Below are 20,680 nucleotides of genomic sequence, written 5' to 3' on the forward strand. Positions count from 1 at the left end.
CGCCTCTTGGTACCATCACAGAGAAGCTCAAAATCACTTTCCAGAAAATTCTTGTTCACCGTTCCTGGCTGGTGGTATGATCTTCCCACCTCTATCCAGAATGCTGAATCCCTGACAATTTCCAAGCGACAGCTGAAAACTCATCTCTTTCGATGCTACTTGACTTCATCCTAAATTAAAAAAATAAATAAATAAAAATGCTATTTATTTATTCCTTCCCTTTCTAGTTCGTACTTTTTTGAACAATGCCTGACACTTGGTATTACGAGCACTTCCTGTGTCTGTTTGCCTCTTTAAGAAGAATCACTTTATGTATTCCCCAGTTGTAAGTCGCTTTGGATAAAAGAGTCTGTAAATTGACTAAATGTAAATGTAATGTAAATGTTATGAAAAGCATATAATTAGAATTCACCTAAAAATGAATAGTCTGCCATTATTTACTCATCTTCATGTGACACCAAAACATTTTCTGTTTTCAGTTCTGTTGTAGTAATTGAATGCAATGCGTTGTTTAAGATAAAAAAAAAAAAAAAGATTGCCAGTGAATAATGACTTAAATTCGGACTGTTTCCCACACAAAAGTATCATATGGCTACTTTTTTAATGTTTATTTTTATTAAATTGATCTTTATTGGATAATTATTTAACAAATCCTATAATTTCTAGATTAATATTTAATTTTATAATTTTATCATATTGCTTCTTTTGGCCCTTAACAGTCCATGGTTTCTATGAATGTTGTTGCATGGCATCTCTACTGAAAATAATTAAATAAATAAATAAAAATGCATTCAGGTTTAGAACAAAATGAGGGTGAGTACATAATGGCATTTTTTTATTATTATTAATTTATTTTTATATTAAACGCGAACAAGGTTTCAGTGAATTTGGGCTGTTTCCCAAACAAAGTTATCATATGGCTTCAGAATGTTTTTTTCTTTTTCTTTTTCTTTTTATTATACTGATATTTTATGAAAGTGTTTATTTAATAATGTGTCTATTTTTATATTAATATTTAATTTTTGAATTAATTGTATTTTTTTATTGTATTATATTAATTTAATAATATTTTATCAATTTAAACAAAATTTTATGTTGTTTCTTTTGGCCCTTAACAGTCCCCAATCAGTATGAATTATGTTGTTGTATAGCATGGCTACAGAAAAAAATAATAGCATGTAGGTTTGGAACAAAATTATGGTGAGTAAATAACAGAAATTTCATTTTTGGCCGAACTCTTTCTTTCAACATGGTCTTTTGTCTTGATGGTGTATAGGGAACCACAAAATGCGGTGCAGCTTCAGTTTTTGGCAGCATCAACATTGGGCACTTTGCTCTCTTATCTCTTTCTCTCTGGGAAAGGGAACATGAATGAGAGAGTGGGTATGTTTATAAAGGTGCTCTGGTACACCGTGTGCTTGGACAATCTTCTTTTTTGTGAGTGTGTATGAGTGACACACATTCTCATGAAGTTTAAGGCTTCATGTACGTGGGCTGAAAATCATTTGGAAATAGTCTGACAGAAAATCCTGAACACATTGTAACATTTTGTACAACAAAACACGATGACAACAACAATAACAATGCTTGTTTTCTCTCTTTACAGACAGCATTGAAGGATACATTCAGACAACCTCATCACATGTTGAATCAGCCAATCAGGAGCTTGCAAAAGCCAGTCATTATCAGGTATGTTATTGACTTCTTGGAAAGCTATTGCTTTGATAGCTGCATTAAGGTACACAAAAAGCAGTTTGGTATGTAAACAGAGTCTCTCTGTAACAGTCTATGAACACAATTATTGTAGCAGGTTTGTTTATTAGTTTCAGTTGACATCACACAGTGAGATTTTCAACATGCTGTCATTCATTAGCTGCTCACTTCAGTAATCACCCTTCACCAATTACCTGACGGGTAGACCATAAACCCATTTGAAAATTAAAATTTGTCATTGATTGTTTCCAAGCTCTGTTTGAGTATTAAGTATTATGTGTGTAGAAACAACATGGCTGTATTACTTTGTTTACTCTGATGCCATGCATGTCATAATTGACACAGTTAGTGGACTTTTTGTAATCAAAATGACTTTCATTCAAACTATTTCTGTCATAACAACTCTTGGAGTGTTTAGCATGGTAATAGACATTGCAATGTTAATGTGTTTGGTCTTGGTGGAATAGATCTGCTATGCTGCTGCTGCTGAGGTAGAGCAAGTACCGGGACTTGCTACTGCAGTGCAAATACATCCACAGATATGCTCCTTTGAGCATGTAGGAAATACTGCTGCTGCACATATATGAAATAGTCTCTGTGTATAACTTACATGAAATTACCCTGTAGCAGGTCTATACAGGTAGAGCTGGGGAAGGTGGAGGATTTCTGAAATGCACTGCAACTGCTACAGCAAGCACTAGCTTTTATTTGACTTTTTGTGTGCGAAGAAAACAAAAATAATAACTTTATTTAACAATTTCTTCTCTTCCATGTCAGAGAATACCACAGTGCATCCATGTGGTGCTGCTGACGCAGGAGCCAGCGTTCTATTTTCGTTTTCTTTGTGCACAAAAAGTATTCTCGTAGCTTCATAACATTATGGTTGAACCACTGATGTCACATGGACTATTTTAATGATGTCCTTACTACTGGGCCTTAGACATGTTAATTGCATTGCTGTCTACAGTATGTATCGTATTAAAAATATTTTACCATACTTACAGTATACATTGACTTTTGTTTTCTTTTATTCCTCTCTGATTAGAGCATTTGGTGTTTAAATGTGGCCTTTCACATAGTTCCTCTCTGGGATTCACAATTCTGCCCGTTCACCGATTCCTTTCCATGTGAATTTGTGTGTGGCAAAGCAAATTAATGTCCCAAACGTGTGCTTTAGCATTCCTCTCTTGGCCGTAGTTTTCTCGCCTCTTCCTTCCTCCACTTACAAGAGTGCAAGGGAGTAAATGAGTGAGTAGCAACAGCTTTTGGATTAATTGTCATTTCATTATCTCAAGGAGAGCTCAGCCGTGACCAAACTCACGCAATTTAGCACTTCGCCAGTCCCGCTGCCGCCCACCCTGAGGGGAGGAGGGAAGCGCCTGGCTTAGGGCGCTACCCTGTTTCTTTTCAAGCATCTCCCATAAACCCACACTGTTGAACATTACACACACAAGTCAATTAAAAATAGCAAGTCATTTTCTTTCCATGGACCAAAATGTCAGTTAACCGAATGCAGGAAATAGATGGAATCTATAATCCATCAAGCCAAAAGCAGTTCCTCTCCACCCATGGAAGGTCTGTAAGTGACAAGAATGATGTTGTATCAGCCCCATCAGAGTTCAGTGGAGCACGATGGAACATGATTGTTCATTACCATGCTGCTGCTCCAAACTCTAAATTCAAATGAACAGACACTGAAGAGAGTTCACACCATAATACACAGACTTCATTTAACATTATTCATTTTCTCACTCTCTCCATTACAAGACCATTTTTTGATGTGGAAAAGTGCTTTACTGGGCACTCTTAACTAAGTGAACCTTAGTTAAGTTTATTCAGTTCATAGCTAAGATCATTGTTTTACAATTATTATGTCCCTTTTCCTGTAAGTAGAAATACTGCATTCATAATTGGACAACGTTTATAATTGACTAACATTTACATTTGACATACAATTGACATACATTACATTTAAACACAATATTTGTTGTGCAATTATTTCTAAGACAAAGGAGAGCCTTTGTGTGTCTCTGAGGAAGACATACGTAGCAGTGGTGTTTCGTTAATTAATCTTTTTTCTTGTACGAATCATTTGAACAAAAGCTTCAATGACGCAAATGCACTTGATTGTTTTGTTGCTGATAGAATGAGCAATTTTAAATGACTCAGAATTAATCAATGACTGACTCATAAAGACTACATATACTATACTGTATGTCACTATACTCATATAAATAAAAATTATCGTTAAAAGTTTCACTCATTAATTTATTTATATTATTTATTTTTATTGATTTATTCTCACCAAAGCTGCATTTATTTAATCCAAGAACTGCAATATTTTAAGATATCATTAACATTTAAAATAAAGACATTTCTATTTTGATATATTTTAAAATGTAATTTACTCTTGCAATGACAAAGATAAATTTGTAGCAGCCATTAGTTCAGTCCAGTCTTCAGTGTTGCATGATCCTTCAGAAATCATTTTAATATGCTGATCTGGTGCTCAAAAAACATTCATTATTATCAATTTTAAAAACAGTTGTGCTGCCTAATATTTTTTGGAGACCATGATGCATATATATATAACAGTGTGAAAGTCTTTACAGTCACTTTTGATAGTATAAAAGGATGTGTGTATAAAAATAAAATGTTTTTAAAGTGTGTGAAAACATATGATTCGTAAATAGCGTGCTTTAAAGAAAAGACTGGGCTTTGCTGCCCTTGCCAAGATAAGACATGATAAAAAAAAAAAAAAAACACTTCTAGACCATAATACAGGCTAACATGTGTACAAGAAGGCACATAGTAAAAACCAATAGCATAACCACTGTTGTGCAATAAATGTATTTGCATGTTTCACGGATTATTGCTTACACATTACTCATATCTGGTGTGTGGAAAATGTCTTTGTGTGAGTGTGTGCGCATATGGGCTGTGTTAGGCTGTATTTATGTCAGTTGGATGATCTCGTGGCCTGTAGAGTGTGACAGTGAGCGGGGTGTTGGATTATTATTTGCTCTCTGCTTCTACAAAAGCTGCATGCTGTCCCAATTGCACTGAATCCATGCAGACCAGACGGCTTATTTGTGTGCCCAGAGCAGAGTCACTGCTTCAGCATACCCTCCATAACCCTGCCTCCCACACACACATGCACATACAAACACACGAAAACATAAGAGAGCCAAAGCGTGATCTAAGGGGGCCGAATGAAATTCAGTTTATTAGTATCACTGCTACTATTCTGGATACTTGGGGTTGGGGAATTGATGATACCTCAAATGAAGGAGTTTGTTGAGGAGAGGAGTGCTGTTAGTTTTCTGAGTGCTCAGACTTTTGATTTTTGTCTAGAAGACTATAAAATGGGCAAAAAAAAAAAAAATCATTGACTTATAGTGCATATGTAGTCATATTTAGAGACCACTGTACCCCGTATTGACTTGGCAAGAACCAAGATCCTCTGCGGTGAATGGGTGCCAATCAGTATGAGAGTACAAACAACTGATAAAAACATCACAATAATCAATAAGTAATCCACATAATGCCAGTCCATTTATTAATGTATTACAAAGTGAAAAGCTGCGTGTTTGAAAAATCAAATCCATCATTAATGCATTTTAACTCTAACCTGTGACTTCTGGACAAAATATGAGTCCATAATTCATAGTAACTCTTCCTCCATTGAAAAAGTCCATCCCGTGTTGTCATTTTACATAAAAAATCCACCAACATATTTATTTGTCTAGAACTGTTCTGGACTGTTTTCACTTGTAAACAGTGCTTTATTTGTACATATTTCTCCCCTGATTCAGACAAGATTACTTTTTCACTTGAGAAGCAATATTATAGACAGAGGACTAAAAATAAAATCTATTTTTTTAGTACAAACACACAGCTTTTGTGGATTATTGTAATGTTTTTATCAGCTGTTTGGACTCTCATCCTGACGGCACCCATTGCAGAGGATCCACTTGTGATGTAATGTTTCAATGAGGAAACAAACTACAGTACTTCTTCAATGGCTTGAGTAAACTGTCAGCAAATTTTTATTTTTGGGTGAACTATTGCTTTAAAAGCTACTTGATCACCTTAAAAATCACATAGCAATGCCCTGACAACATTTTTTAATAATGAAGCACCACTCGCATTTTCTCCAGAATGTGTAAAATTAATTTACATTCAGTATTTGAATTAGCGGTGCATTTTCTACTCTCTTGTTGTTTAAAATTAGTGCAAGAATCGAAACAGGCATGTTCTGTAGTTTACTCAAGCTTTGCAAGTGTAATTCTCCTCATGTTGAAAGTTTGTCAGGTTTGTTTAATGAATGCAGAAAGCAGCTGATCAGTGCTGTGTCATGCTGTGATCAGGCACAGCAATGCAAATCAATCATGCAGTGTAATTTAGGTAATGGTGATGAATGGAGTTTAGCTGGAGGTGATGACTGCCACATAGGCCTGTCTGTAATATTGGAGCTGAAGTGGAATGAATATGTATGTGAATGAGGGGATGTTGTGGAGAGTTTAGCACAGGAGCATTATTCTCCATGAGTTGGAAAGTGGCAACTGGCCAACTTGCCAAAGTCGCTGCTGCTAATGCTACCCTACTGTACAGTACTACGTTACAGACACATCAAATTCTTCCATGGAGCTTTCAAACACTTGTGTACATCAGCCTGAGGCAGAGAAGGACTTGTGTTTTACAAAGGCAAAACTGCAAAGTGGGGACCTCAAGTTCCTGTTTATTTGCTGTGTCTTTTAAACATCATAATCAGGAAGACTTGGATTCTGAATTTTTATGTAAATTGTGCGTAAGCCGATTACAAGCCAGGCAGTGGCAGCGCAAACATTATTTATTTTATGGACCTTCAATTTTCTGAGCAGATGAGATAAAGGCAGAATAATATTATGTGGGTAATCATCATGCTGCGTTATTATGACATTATAAAGAAGTTTCTCATGTCACACAAGGCAAATGACTCCCTCCCCCCTCTCTCTCTCTTAAAACCAGTGTCATTCTGTTTGTCATGAAAATTTGATGTCCACCTATGTGTCTCAAATGTGTTAACGTGAAATTTGCTGCATTGTTCAGGGTGTGTTACAGGGGTTAATTTAATTGAGTTTCTGGTGCAGAGGTTAGCAGATATGTTCCACTCTTCTTCATGGCTGGAAATCCATTTGTGGTCACATGACAAGTTTGTCCAGCAGGAATAGTATGTTGCACATGCCCTCAAGTAATACTCTGTAATAGGAAAAAAGGCCAAGAATTAAATCACTTATTGAGGTAGTTCTACCATCCAGCCACTAGGTGACTTTAATAGTAAAGTAGTTCCAACGCTATCTCACAACCAATTCGTATGTATTTTACGTGGTGGCTAACCTCACTCGTACGATTTTGTACAATATGTGACGGGTAGGTTAGGGGCAGGGTTAGGGCTAGGTCATTTGTATGAATTCATATGAATTAGGAAACTCGTAAAATATGTACAATTTAGCAAAAGTCATATTAATTCATACCTCATAAAATATGTACAAAATAGTTCTGATAAAGCTCTTAACAATTAAAGGCATAGTTCACCCAAAAATGAAACTACTGTTACAATTTAATTACACATGAATTACTTTTTATTTTTTATTTTTTTGTTAGCTTTATAAACAAAAAGCACTCATGTCATGTCAAGGCAAAAATGTGACAGACTGTTTCTAATTTAGTAACGCATATACATTTTCTGAGACTACCTAATTTTTTTTTTTTTTTTAAGAAATTAAAACCTATTTACCAAGGACACAATAAATTGGTCATAAGTGACAGTAAAGACATTGTTATAAAATATTTATATTTCAAATAAACTGTTTACCAACCCCAAACTTTTGAGCAGTAGTGTATTGGTATACAATACAATATGGGATAATTTGCATTTCTCTACAATTCAAATCAAAGTCAAAAACTTTAAGAACTAAATCAAAGCTTCTAATGAAATTATCCGCACATATTCATACACTACTTTACTCATTTATAGGACTACCCTGAAAACTTTTTCAATATCAAGGTGCTTTAGTTTTAGTGCTTCTACAGCAGCCCGACTAAATTGGGTACATGGAGAGAGAGAAAATTCATTTCCCTTTTCCTTTTCTCTCCTCTCGCCGGCACTTCACTCCATCAGCTTTCTTTTTATCCTTAAGTTATTTTCCCTTTCTCTTTCTCACTCTGTGAATGTCTGCACTCTCCATCTCCACCTCACTTCCCCAGCGCAGCATCAGGAATAAACTCAAGCTCCGAAATGGAGCAACAGTTGTATTGTCACCTAAAGCTGTTTTTGTTCCCTTTTTACCTGATTTATTTTCCTGTTTTCTCTGAATGACAGAGCAGGCCTGGGATAACACAGAGTGAAAATCAGCGCCGAGAGACTGTATGCTGAATGATAGAGCAAACTGGGGAAGAGAGAGAAAGTTTATAAGGCGCGCTTTTGGAGAAATGTAAGAAAGAAGCGAGGGAATCTGTGGTGACCAGCTGCAAGAGAGGAGATAGCAGAGAGAGGCTTTTAATTCCCAATCCCTACAGAGCCTTTGAAAATTACCAATCTTCTTATCACAGACGCAGGGCTGCTTATGCAAATTGTTGTGGAGTGGAACGTTTAAACGGAAAATTACTCGACAGCAGTTTTTTTTTTTTGCCTCCTTCTCCCCCTCCCTCCCCCCACATGCACACTTCCACATAGAAAGCCTGTTTCCAGTCTCAGATAAGAAGATGAATTGCTCTTCGCGCTTTGAAGCACGTCAGGATTTAAAGACTCCAGCCTAGCTGTGGTCTACGACTGCTGCTCTTTCTGGCTTTGTCAAAAAAAAAAAAAAAAAAAAAATGATGGTGAGCGGGGAAGGGCATTTCAACACAACGTAGAATCTACGCTTCCAAATGTCGGAGCCGCCCGCCGAGTCGGAAAATGTTTTATTGAAAAGCACTCAGCAAGCAAATTCCATTCACTGTTGTTTATTATTTCCACACTTGTTGGCTGTGTTGGTTCTAAACTGGATCTTAATTTCTCAACACGACAAAGCAAAAGATCTGAAGGGGGATTGGTCTTAGACATTGAAAGTCCAAATGACACTTTCGGCAGTTTTCCAAAATTCTTTTGAAAACAGAGCAGGGCTTCCTCCCACTGCGGAGCCTTATCAGAGGCGAAGAGCGTCAGAGAGCCAGATGGGTTTTGCGGACGCCGTTCAGCCAGAACTTGCTCGCGCGCGCTTGAGAATGTGGCTCTCTCATGCTTGGCCAGCAGCTCTTGACTCTAGGCCACAATTCAATTCTGTCTTTGAGAAATCATTTTCAAAGCATGTCTCTGTATTGAAGAGAGAGCCTATAGAGGTCAATTGATGGCAGCACATTCATTTCGTATTGTGGTATTGCGTCGGTGGCGGGAACCTGTTTGGAAAATTATGGTGTAATTTTGTTCTTTTATTCCATGCGGGTCCTTTTGTACCTAGAAGGGCCGTTCGCACTGAATAATGACTGTTGATTTATTGATTTTAACAGTGGCGGGCAACAGAGAAAGAATTTATTCTATAGATTTTGTGTGCGTGTGTGTGTGTGTGTGTGTGTGTGTGTGTGTGTGTGTGTGTGTGTGTGTTTGTGTGTACAAATCTATTTGACTCACGAGTCTCGCTTTTGTGATTAGTCTATTAAGAGTATGCTGCTGGATGCTGTCTGAATGCATTTTCAGTTACTATCGCCCCCTACTCACCAGACACTACAAGTCTAACTTAACTAGTATTTTTGCTATCTTGATAGTCACCAACATGTTGTTTCAAAATGGTATGCCTTTCTTTCTTCAGAGGAACACAACATAGCAGAACATTGATGCTGCTCCCATGAAAGTGAATGGTGACCAGTTGGGTTTTCAAGCTCCAAAAATCTTCTAAGTCATATGATAGATTATGATAATTGTCTCCACTGCAGTTCACAAAACACCAAATTTGAATATATGCATATTCAAATATAGAAATAAGATTTGAGAGCTACAATGAAAAATAATATTTTCAGGCAATCTATGCATGGCTTTCTAGGGCATGTTTTTGTATGGGATACTTTTTATTTATGTATGTATGCATGCAATGATTGATTGATTGATTGATTGATTGATTGATTGATTGATTGATTGATTGATTGATTGATTGATTGATTGATTGAGTATGAAAGCCCCTGGTATATCGGTTTCACACACTCCGCTTAAAAAGATAATATCATTAATGAGCAGCATGAACATTCTGACAAACATCTCTTTATTTGTAAATAAAGAATGGGGGGAAAAAAGTTTAACAAGTTTAGAATGACATGAAAATAACATAACTTTCATTTTGGGTGAACTATCATAATCCCTAATCATACAGTAATATCTCCCTATTTCTTCTTTATTCTGTCTTCCAGAGGCAGCTGAGGAGGAGGAAATGTTATCTGCTAATCGCTGGAGTGCTGCTTCTTACTTTGCTTATCATCGTTATTGCAGTCTCAGCCAGAAAATGAGAGCAAGACCACAGGTGAGCTACATCTTAATAAAAAAAACAACAAAAAAAATAAAAACATAAAAAAAAAATTTAGAAAAAAAAAAAATAAACACAACAAAAATAAAAAAAACAAAATATTATTTTTAAGCAAATGTATAAAATATGTGTGTGAAAATTATATTATTATGTATTCCTATTTTAATAATAATTATAATCATTAAAATAATTATTATTAAACATTTTTGCCAGGTTTTTGAAGAGAAAGTTCTTTATTTGAAACATAAATCTTTTGTAACAGTAAAGTTATTTTTTTCTTTTTTTTCACTTTTGTCTAAATTAATGTATAATTTTATTTAAATATAGAGTATTTGTCAAATGTTTGGAAACTGGAAAATGTTTTAATGAAGTCTCTTATTCTCACCAATTCTACATTTATTTGATCCATTTATTCTGTAGGATCATGATTACGACTTGAGTAACAATGCTGAAAATTCTGCTTTGTATCACAGGAATAAATTACATTAAGAATGCATTACAGTAGACAATAGTTATTCTAAATTGTGATAATATTCCTGTTTTACTGTATTTTTGAGCACATAAATTCAGTCTTGGTGAGCATAAGATACATATATTTCAAAAACAAAAAACTCTGAATTTTACTAAATACAAAACATTTAAATAAAAAATACAAAACAATAAAGATTTTTTCAAAAACATTTGCTTCACTTTGATTGATTGATTGATTGATTGATAATAATTAAATACAAATACAATTAAATTCAAAAACCAATTCAATTCAATTCAAAATTTGTCTCGTAATTTCAGGTACTAATAACACATTATTTAAAAAAAATAATAATAATAATTGCCTTGTGCATTATTGCCAAAATGCAGTGCAGAACAATGGATTTCGACTAAAGCAGGTTGCCCTTTGTTTTAAACTTTCAGACAAACTCATCTGAAAAAAAAAGGAAAAAAAAAGGTGTCAAAACAATCTTGCTTACCTAATTGGTTCTTGACATTTGTGTAGCCCAAACCAGCATATCAGGATGCTATTTTTCACCAAGAAACGCCAATGCGATGAAAGCTCTTCAGACTAATATTTCACCCATGGGCAGCCTCTCTGAGGGGAGTGGGATTTTATCAGTTAGATGGATTACCTCCTTATTCATCTCTGAAAGGCCAACTGACAATTACACTCTTCTGTTATTCATTTATCCTCACAATCTACCTTTATTCATTCATTGACTCATTCATTAGTTCATTGGTTTTTCTCATGCATCTATCTGTGAGGAGTGTTGGAAACTGGGTTGAGGACTGACTCCATTTCCATGAGATGTTTATCTATGTGTTCGATCTCTCGCGGTCTCCCTTGGGGGAGACGAGGCTGAGTGACAGCCTGGACTCCCTCTCGTATCGATCTGCACCCTCTCCGCTCTCCCGCTTTTCCTCTGGCAACACGCACACACCTCTTTTTAAGCGGAGTGTGTGAAACTGAAAGCAGATAGCATCTTTAATTAACTAGCTCTTAACTCGCATTTGTGAAATAGAGTGAAACAGGGAGCATAAGTTGTTTGAACTTTGGTGCTAAGATCTCATCTTTTACCAAGCGCTTGAGCAAATAAGAACAGTTGAGAGATTTCGTCACTAAAAAAATCACTTAACTCAAGCACGTTCTGCCATATGCACTGTTCACAAATGGAGAACTCTTAAGTACTAATTGATGTAGAGATTTCAATATTCCATCGCTTCTGTTTTGACCTGCAACTACCTCATTTATGCTGATATTATGTCAATTCTAAATGAAATGCTAGATTTTTTAACTTAATTTCAGAAGAAAGTGTAATGGATGGCTTTCTGTGCTGAAGGTGCTGCCATGTAATGTGGTTTCTATGATGTTCTGAGTGGTTGCTAGGTGGTTGGTCTCATCTCTGCATAACTTTGGTCCCTTTTTTTTTTTTATTAAGGATAGTTCACCCAAAAATCTCCATGTTGCTCCATACCTGTATAAAGGCCTTTCATACATTTGTTATTTTAGTATCAATGAGATACTATTATAGTTATATAGTGGTTATAGTTATATAGTTTTTTTATTATTATTATTTATTTTATTTTATTTTAGTTTTAATACAATTTCAGTTTTATAAAAAAAAAAATATGATAATTAAAAAATAAAATATCAATAAAGTTTTAATAATCATTCTAAGTCTATGAGAATAGGAAGTCCACACTAAAATACATTATTACTATAATGATAACAACCCTTTCAGAATCAGTGGAATTACTATCAGATTTTTTAAATTTATTTTTTAAGTTGATAAACAATATAAACATTGACAATCAGACTCTATCAGACTTTCAAAAGCCTTAACATTGGAAGCAGCAGATGACAGAACTGCAGTTCACACTAATAAACAGAACATATCATGCGTTGGTGTGGACGCTTATCTTTTTTTTATTTTTTTTTTATTCTTGGTGTGAACCAAGAATAAAAATATCTTCAAATATCTTCAAAAAAAAAAAAAAAAAAAAAAAAAAAATAATATATCTTCAAAAAAAAAAAAAAAAATAAAAAATATATATATATATATATATATATATATATATATATATATATATATATATATATAGATATATATTAAATAATAGACAACACTGGACTCTCACATAGACTTTCACTGTATGGACAAAAAAATTTAAATATTACTATAATTCTAGATATCTTCTTTTGTGTTACATTAAAGGTTAACTAGATAACTGCTTTAAAAGACCCATGTAGCATACCACCCTTTGGTTTTTGGTAGTGGGGAAAGGGGAGTGGAGGGGGTTCACCCTAAGCTGCGCTGTTTGGTTTAGTGCCATAACAGACTATAAGCTCAGGAGAGCTTGCCAGCTTGTATGCTAGGGACTAGCTCTAAAAGCTGCATAGATTTATAGAGAATTAACAGCTCTGAATCTATGTAAACATGGGCCATTCGGTTCTGGTGAGACTTGTTTTTATTTCATGCCCTGCACAGTTTGTGATTATTTCTTTCTACATCTCCTTATAACCCCAAGCTATTCGCAGTGCACTTTTTTATGGAAAATTAGGTGAAATGATCCCTGGGTGACGAACAGTACCTTAGACCCCGCTTAAACCTGATAGTAACGTCCATTTCATGTGGATGTTCAGGTAAGCAGACACCGCTAAATACAGGTGTAAGCTGGTCCAAAACATTTTGAGATTCAATCACTCAAACCATTAATTGAAGTGTAGTGTAAATGATGCAATGACCTCCTACACACCTGTCAATCATCCACTGAGCTCCTGAGAATTATTTATTGAAACATTTGGGGATTTATTATTTATTGTAATCTCCCTCATTTTATTAGTTTTATCTATTTATAAACATAAATCTATTGTTTATTAATTATTAATTTGCTATTACTATGGCTTTAAAAAAAAGTCTCTATGTTTATGAAACTGCTCATCAAAAGTTCACAGGAGATGTATTTGATTATAAATGTTTATGTCAGGTGTAAGCTGAAATATGAACTTATGATCTGATCACCAAAACTGGATGTTAAACCAGGTGTACACATGGCCTTAGATGTTTAAGAAAAGTTATATGTGACAAACGTGGGTGGTTAACAGTGAGATCCTTCACAAAAGCGAAAGTGCAAAGGATTATTGGAAATGTGCTGGACTGATGTGTTTGGAAACAAACAGGGTGCGGGAAGAGCATAGTGCATAATATATCAGTTTAATCATTCAGCAATGACAGAACTAACCGGGGAGCCGCTTTGCCTCTCAAACCAATAGCCCTGTGCTTTATGGTGCTCTAAATAACACAATAACTGCTCCTTGACACTTATTCCTGCGAGTTGTGTTGCCAGTGCTGCCCTCACATCTTGTTTACAGACTCATTTGGGTGAAAGAGATCCTTCAATATGCATGTCAGCGGCATGAGCAAACTACAGCTGATCCTTCTGCTCTGAACTGGTGAAATTGAGAGCAATTTGAGAGCGGCCCCAATTGCTTAAAATGAACCCTCAACAGCATGACAACAGACTATTACTGCATTTTAATGTTGTGACCGTTATGCATTATCATATAGTAGGAGCATTTAAATGCCAATCTGTTAGCAGGTTTAGAAAGGAACGTGAGAGTCTTCAAGCTTTTTCAGACCCCAGTGGTGTCTGGATCCCTGAAGTACATCATCTCTTATCTCACATCAGCAAATGTCTAGATACAATGTGAGTTTTGACAGGTGAAATTTTCCATTTTATTAAGTGAACAGTCACTTTACTTGTGCTGGCGGGTGACTGAATAGAAATATGTTTAAATGTTTTTCAAATTTTTAAATGTTCCTGTTCTTTTGAACTATTTATTCACAAAAGAATCCTCAAAAAAGTATCCCAGTTCCAAAAAAAATATTAAATATATATATATATATATATATATATATATATATATATATATATATATATATGTGTGTGTGTGTGTGTGTGTGTGTGTGTGTGTGTGTGTGTGTGTGTGTGTGTGTGTATGTATAGCATACAAGCATAAGAGACTTCAAAAACATTAACAATAAAATCTTTCCAACCCCAAACTTTTGAATGATAGTGCAGATTTTAGCAACTTACTTTTTTAAAAATGCTTAAACTAGAGGATTCATGCTTGAAGTGTTCACTGTGTATAATTTCAGCTTAAGTAATGACATGGACCTGATTTTACTGATAAACCATTAAATAAATCTCATAGCCTGAAATGACTAACTTTCTTCCGGGTTTTATAGGACTACAATCCGAACAGCTCTGTTAAGTCAATTTCTGAAGCTGTTTTCCTCTTGGAGTCTCCATGTAGGTTTTTAAAAGCGTTTTCTGTCTTTATGGGCACATTTGGCAGAGCAAAATATAGCAAAATCTGACTAGACTAGAAATAAAACAGGAGATCAATCCCGTTGTGTTGCTTACAGTTTTATTGCTGGTATATTTTGCCATAGATTAAATGTCAGAACAATATCAAAATATTAGCCTTCCTCAAACTGGCTTTATATGAAAAAAACAGTCTGCACACTGTATTGTCAGCTTATGGTTTATTTTATGATTATTTTTGATCACATTACATTTTTTTATCCACAGGGTTTTGTGACAGCGATTGTGTAAGTTTTAAAAAAACAAAACATGTAAAAAAAAAAACATGTAAATATACATTCTGCCATACAAATGTGACTTGTCTTTTTACACTTTTTTTACACTAAATAAAAATCTTGGCTGTACCATTGTGTAAAGAAAAAAAATCATATCTGAATTTGATTGTAAATCTGTTGTGACATACCTGAAACTCACTCAGTAGTGCGTAAAAAGGAACCACAATTGAATAATGAATGGATACTTTGGCTTCAAAGACCTCCATTTGTACACAACAGAGCATCTCACCAGTTCCTCACTGGCTTGTTTACAGCCATCATGTTTTGAACTTCTAGGAAAAGTATAGCCAGATTCGCTGAAGGGAATTAAAATCTGTGAGGAAATTACTTCTTGGAACTTCATTGCTGCCATAGAAACAGAACAGTTTAGTTTATGATGCAGATTAACTGCAGACCCTGACAAATAAGCACTGTATATATGCACAGTGTAAACCAAGAATTCAAATGTTATAAAAAACTGATATTTTTCCAACATTTTTCATAGCATAAAAAGGACTCCCAGTCCAATTACCAAGGCTCTTTCATTCATTTCTGTATCAGTTTGTATTTTTCGAATGTGCATGCACATGCACAGCCTACATAAAACCCACAGTCTGTGTCCAGCCTCACGTGGGCTGCCTCTTTTTGAACGTGGCAGAAGGGCTCGAAGCCAGCACACTTCCCCGGATCTCCCAGGCATAGAACTGCACGGCTGGGCCAAGTCTCAGTTTGACCCTTATCATGTCTGAGACTGACCGCTGAGCGGCGGATTAGTGGGCCGGCCTGCACCTGTTTGGGCAGACACCATACCCTCCACTGAAGCAGCAATGTGGGCTGCAGTCAAACGGTGCAGCCAGACACCGTCACGAAAAGAAGGGACATAACAGACCCAGCCACCCACCACAGGCATGCTGGGAAGGGCAGGGGGAGGAGGGCAGAATTTACCTCTGCTTATCCTTAGAAGCCTTTAATGTCTCTCGTCCATCACTGCTGCTCCTGGCTTAGCGTGATGCCATTGGAAATGTTGACTGGTTCAGAGGAAGATGGTATTATGGGAGGTGACCGTGAAGCTTTCTGAGATGGTTTAAGGATAATTTAGCTCTATCTATCTATCTATCTATCTATCTATCTATCTATCTATCTATCTATCTATCTATCTATCTATCTATCTATCTATCTATCTATCTATCTATCTATCTATCTGTCTGTCTGTCTGTCTGTTTGTCTGTCTGTCTGTCTGTCTGTCTTTCAAAAAAAAAACTTTGCTCTTAAAGTAAAAGTTTACTCAAATTAAAATTTGCTGAAAATTACTTGCCCTCAGGCCACCCGAAAATGTAGGAGTTTCTACATTTGTATTTTTTTCCTGTTGGAACAGATCCAGAGAAATTTAGCCTTACATCACTTTCTCACCAATGGATCATCTGCAGTGAATGGGTGCCGTCAGAATAAGAGAACTGTTGATACAAACTTCACAATAAAAATATTTTGAATTCGATTTTATTTTTATATTTTCAGTTTTCATCTTAAATTTAGTTTTATAATTTAAAGTAATTTTGATATGATTATTTATTTATTTATTTATTACTATTTGCCTATTTGCTATTTGGGTTTAATTTATTTTTAATTTTAGTTTTAGTGCACTTTATTTCATTTGGTTGCCAAGACAACATTTCAAATTTTCATTTCATTTAAATTTCTAATCTAATATTTACATTTTATTTTATTTCATTTCAACTTTATTTCAATTAACAAACAAACAAACAAACAAAAAAAGGTTTATTAGTTTTACTTCTTAGTTAACATACCTCTCTAGTCCTGAGAAAGGTTAGCAGATCCCTCAGCCAATCACAAGCACAAGCATTTCAGTGGAAAAGAGCTATCAGTGTGAAGCTAATTCAGCCCTAATGTTAACATTGAACATGTTGCTCTCAGCTACTTGTTGATAAGGTTATCTGTTTTTCCTCCTTGATTTCTTTTGCGTTATACTTATTCGTCTTTTTACTTGTCATGTCTTCAGGAGAACCTGCATTAGTAAAGTGTTCCAGCACAAGTCATGTACACACATCCAACTCCAGTTTGAGTTTTTGGATCAACTGAGGCATCGAAGCTTATGTGCGGCTTGTCGTTCTCTCTCTAAACTGCTAGCATGGCTGAAGTTGAATTTCAAGCACCTTTTTTTTTTTTTTTTTTTTTTTTTCTGATAAATATGAAAGAATTAATGCTCAGGAAACATTTTTATATTTAGCTGCTAAAGCTGATTTAGCCTCAGTGAAACAGAGCAGACAGGTTCCTGCAGAAAGAGGCTTATTCAAATGAAAAAGCTAAGTTGACAACACTGAGCTGGTATTCACTATGATGAGACACTGCAAAGATGAAAAGAAAGAAATCCGACAGAGGCACAGAGAGAGTGAGAGAATATTTAAGGGTGCCTGAAGTGCTAAACATCAGACCTTCTAGCACTGAACATCTGATTAAATGCATGTTGTTCTGTCTTCATATCATAAGCACAGTTCATTAATTCATTTAATATTAGTTTAATATACATGAAAGATGTGTTATAACAAACTACACTACTTATGTGATTATTATTATTATTATTATTATTATTATTATTATTATTATAGGTTTTGTTACTTGTATTTAAAATAAATAAATAACTTTGAAACAATTTTCACTCAGAAATTGCAAATAAATTTTGCAATTACAAAGCAATAGCAAGTAACGTACTGAATTAAACATGAAATTTATTTTATGTATTTTAATAGTATTATCTTGTGAGTTAGTTCCAATAATCTTTGTTGTATTTACTGTTTATTTAATTTTTTTCTTCAGTGTATTAGTAGTCAATGTTGTTTTGATTAGAATTGCACCTTTTTTATATATATACATATAATCTAAAGCAATCTATAGTACACTTGCTGAAGGGATAGTTTCCATCCAAACAGCCTGGGGTTAAATGCTTCTCTCAAGGGCAGAATGGCAATAGAAAACTCAGCTACTCGATTAGCCTGCAGCCAGTTGCAACAAACTCCTTAGGTTAAGAAAATCTTTAGTGATAATAATAGGGTTTTCTCAGCTTAAGGGCTTCATTGCGACCGTCCCCTGATCTTTAACCGCCCCAAAACTACTAGCACATTAGTGAAGGTCATTTTCTACTTGCTACCCGCCAGTAGCAGCCGTCAGAAATGAAAGGCAGTTTGGAGTTAGGACAGTGCACTAGTCCTAGTATATTTAATCCACGTCCATGAACAAGTGTGACAATAAGCCTTCTGTATGGACTAAAATCCTCTTAGGCAAAGCTTTGTGGGTAAACTTGCCTGATGCAAATTCTAAACCCCATTAGCTTTGAGGAACTAGTCAGCTGCATTGAGATTAATGGCAGGGTGACTACTTGATTTAATAGGGTTATTTCACTGCTTCCGGCCAAGTATAAACAACAAACTTAATGCAAGACATTACTCACTTTCTCCACTGACTGATAGAAGTTTCTGAGTTCACTTATGCTGAGGTTTGCTGATGCCTCGTTGGCCCATTTTTGCTGTACTTTCCACCTTTTGTCGCATCTATGTGTTTCTTTAAAATCAGCCAGAGCTGAGTGAAATATGACAGTGATTTTCTAGAAAAAAAAAAAGAAAAAAGCAATTTGATAGGAGCTGTTATTTAAAGTGCATTTAAAATGTTTTATATCGATTTCTCTGTCATGAGTGGAAACAGGAGAAAGAAAGAAGTAAGAAAAGCTTTAACAAACTGTGTTTCCTACCTGCAAAAAATGCTCTTTTCGCTGCAATGAAGTGATTTTGTGAAATTAGGGGATATGGATTTGCAGCCGCTATTAAGGATAAATGCTGAGTGAGAAATGTTATGTGCAATTTTCCATTACAGGGGGAAAAATGAAAATCCTTATTTATCTATTTTTTAGTGCTGTCAGCTCACTCTGAACTTTACTCATGGGGATTACCGACAAACTCTCCGGGTGAGAGACAGGCGCTGAAGCTCCCATGTGAGAAACAGATGTGCGGCAGAGGTATTATAAGTTTTCAGAGTCCCAAACCTAAATGTTAGTAGCTTATAGAAGGAAACAGAGAGATAGAGAGGACATCTCTCTGAAACGGAGGATGACAGAAATCACACTTGTCTTTATTTATTTTTTTATTTTTTTTGGATATGCTTCTCGAGGCGTCACAATGAGATGGCCCCCTCCCGGCTTCAGCTGGCGTCTCCAGGAAGAGCTGAGATTACTTAAAGCTGATTGGTCAACTTAATGTGCTAGACACCACCATTAAAAAGACTGAGGACTTAAAAGTGTCATAATAGTTGAAAGATCAATGCAGAGTCGTCGAATCCACGGGGACCGCAGGGAAAGATTAGAAAAGAATTTGATACCGTTGTCATTCCCTTTAGAATGATGCACACTGACGTTGTCACATTTTTAGATATGAATGTAACATGCACCATGCAATATATTATTAGAGGAAAAACACAAATCAGAATACAGTAAATGTACATTGCAAAGAGAAAAAAAAAAGTTTGGAATAATTAATATTTTATATGGTTTTGAATAAAATCTTTTATGCTCACTGAGGCTGCATTTAATTAATTAAAAAAAATGGAAAAACAGCAATATTGCCAAATAATATTACATAATTAAAAATTTATTAAAAATAATAGTGCATAATTACTCCAGTCTGCAGTGTCATATGATCCTGTAGATATCATTTTAATAATGTCACATGATCCTGTAGAATATTGATTTGGTGCTCAAATAATATCAATTATTGTTTGGTGCTCAAATAATAATAGTGGTTCTTATTGCTATCAATGTTGAAAATGATTTTGGTGCTTTATGTATATGTATGTATATATATATATATCTATATATATATATATATATATATATATATATATATATATGTGTATATATATATATATATATATATATATATATGTATATATATATATATATATATATATATATGTATATATATATATATATATATATATATATATATATATATGTATATATATATATATATATATATATATATATATATATATATATATATATATATATATATATATATAAAATCTGTTTTCAGCATATTAATAACTAGAGTAATAACTGCTAAAAATTCAGCTTTGCCGTCACAAGCATAAATAAAATTTTTAAATATATTTAAAAAGGAAACAGTTCTTTTCAATTCTAATAATATTCATATAGTGTTGGTTTGAACATTTTCACTAAATTATGCAATTATCCCATTAATTATTATGTGAAGAAAAATAAGCATCTTGTTTTCT

General features: G+C 34.7%; 1 protein-coding gene across 2 annotated transcripts in view; it reads left to right on the forward strand.

Annotated features, from left to right (window-relative positions):
• Positions 1 to 20,680, forward strand: part of LOC109105971 (t-SNARE domain-containing protein 1-like) — a 118,999-nt gene that overhangs the window by 92,368 nt on the left and 5,951 nt on the right. For both annotated transcript variants that reach the window (XM_042741468.1, XM_042741469.1), the window contains exons 10-11: positions 1,607 to 1,689; positions 10,135 to 10,244. In XM_042741468.1, the coding sequence (XP_042597402.1) occupies positions 1,607 to 1,689; positions 10,135 to 10,230 (179 nt within the window). In that variant the 3' untranslated portion in view covers positions 10,231 to 10,244. The remainder of the gene's footprint in view (positions 1 to 1,606; positions 1,690 to 10,134; positions 10,245 to 20,680) is intronic.

Source organism: Cyprinus carpio, chromosome B16 (genome assembly GCF_018340385.1).
Source record: "Cyprinus carpio isolate SPL01 chromosome B16, ASM1834038v1, whole genome shotgun sequence".
Lineage (NCBI taxonomy): Eukaryota > Metazoa > Chordata > Actinopteri > Cypriniformes > Cyprinidae > Cyprinus > Cyprinus carpio.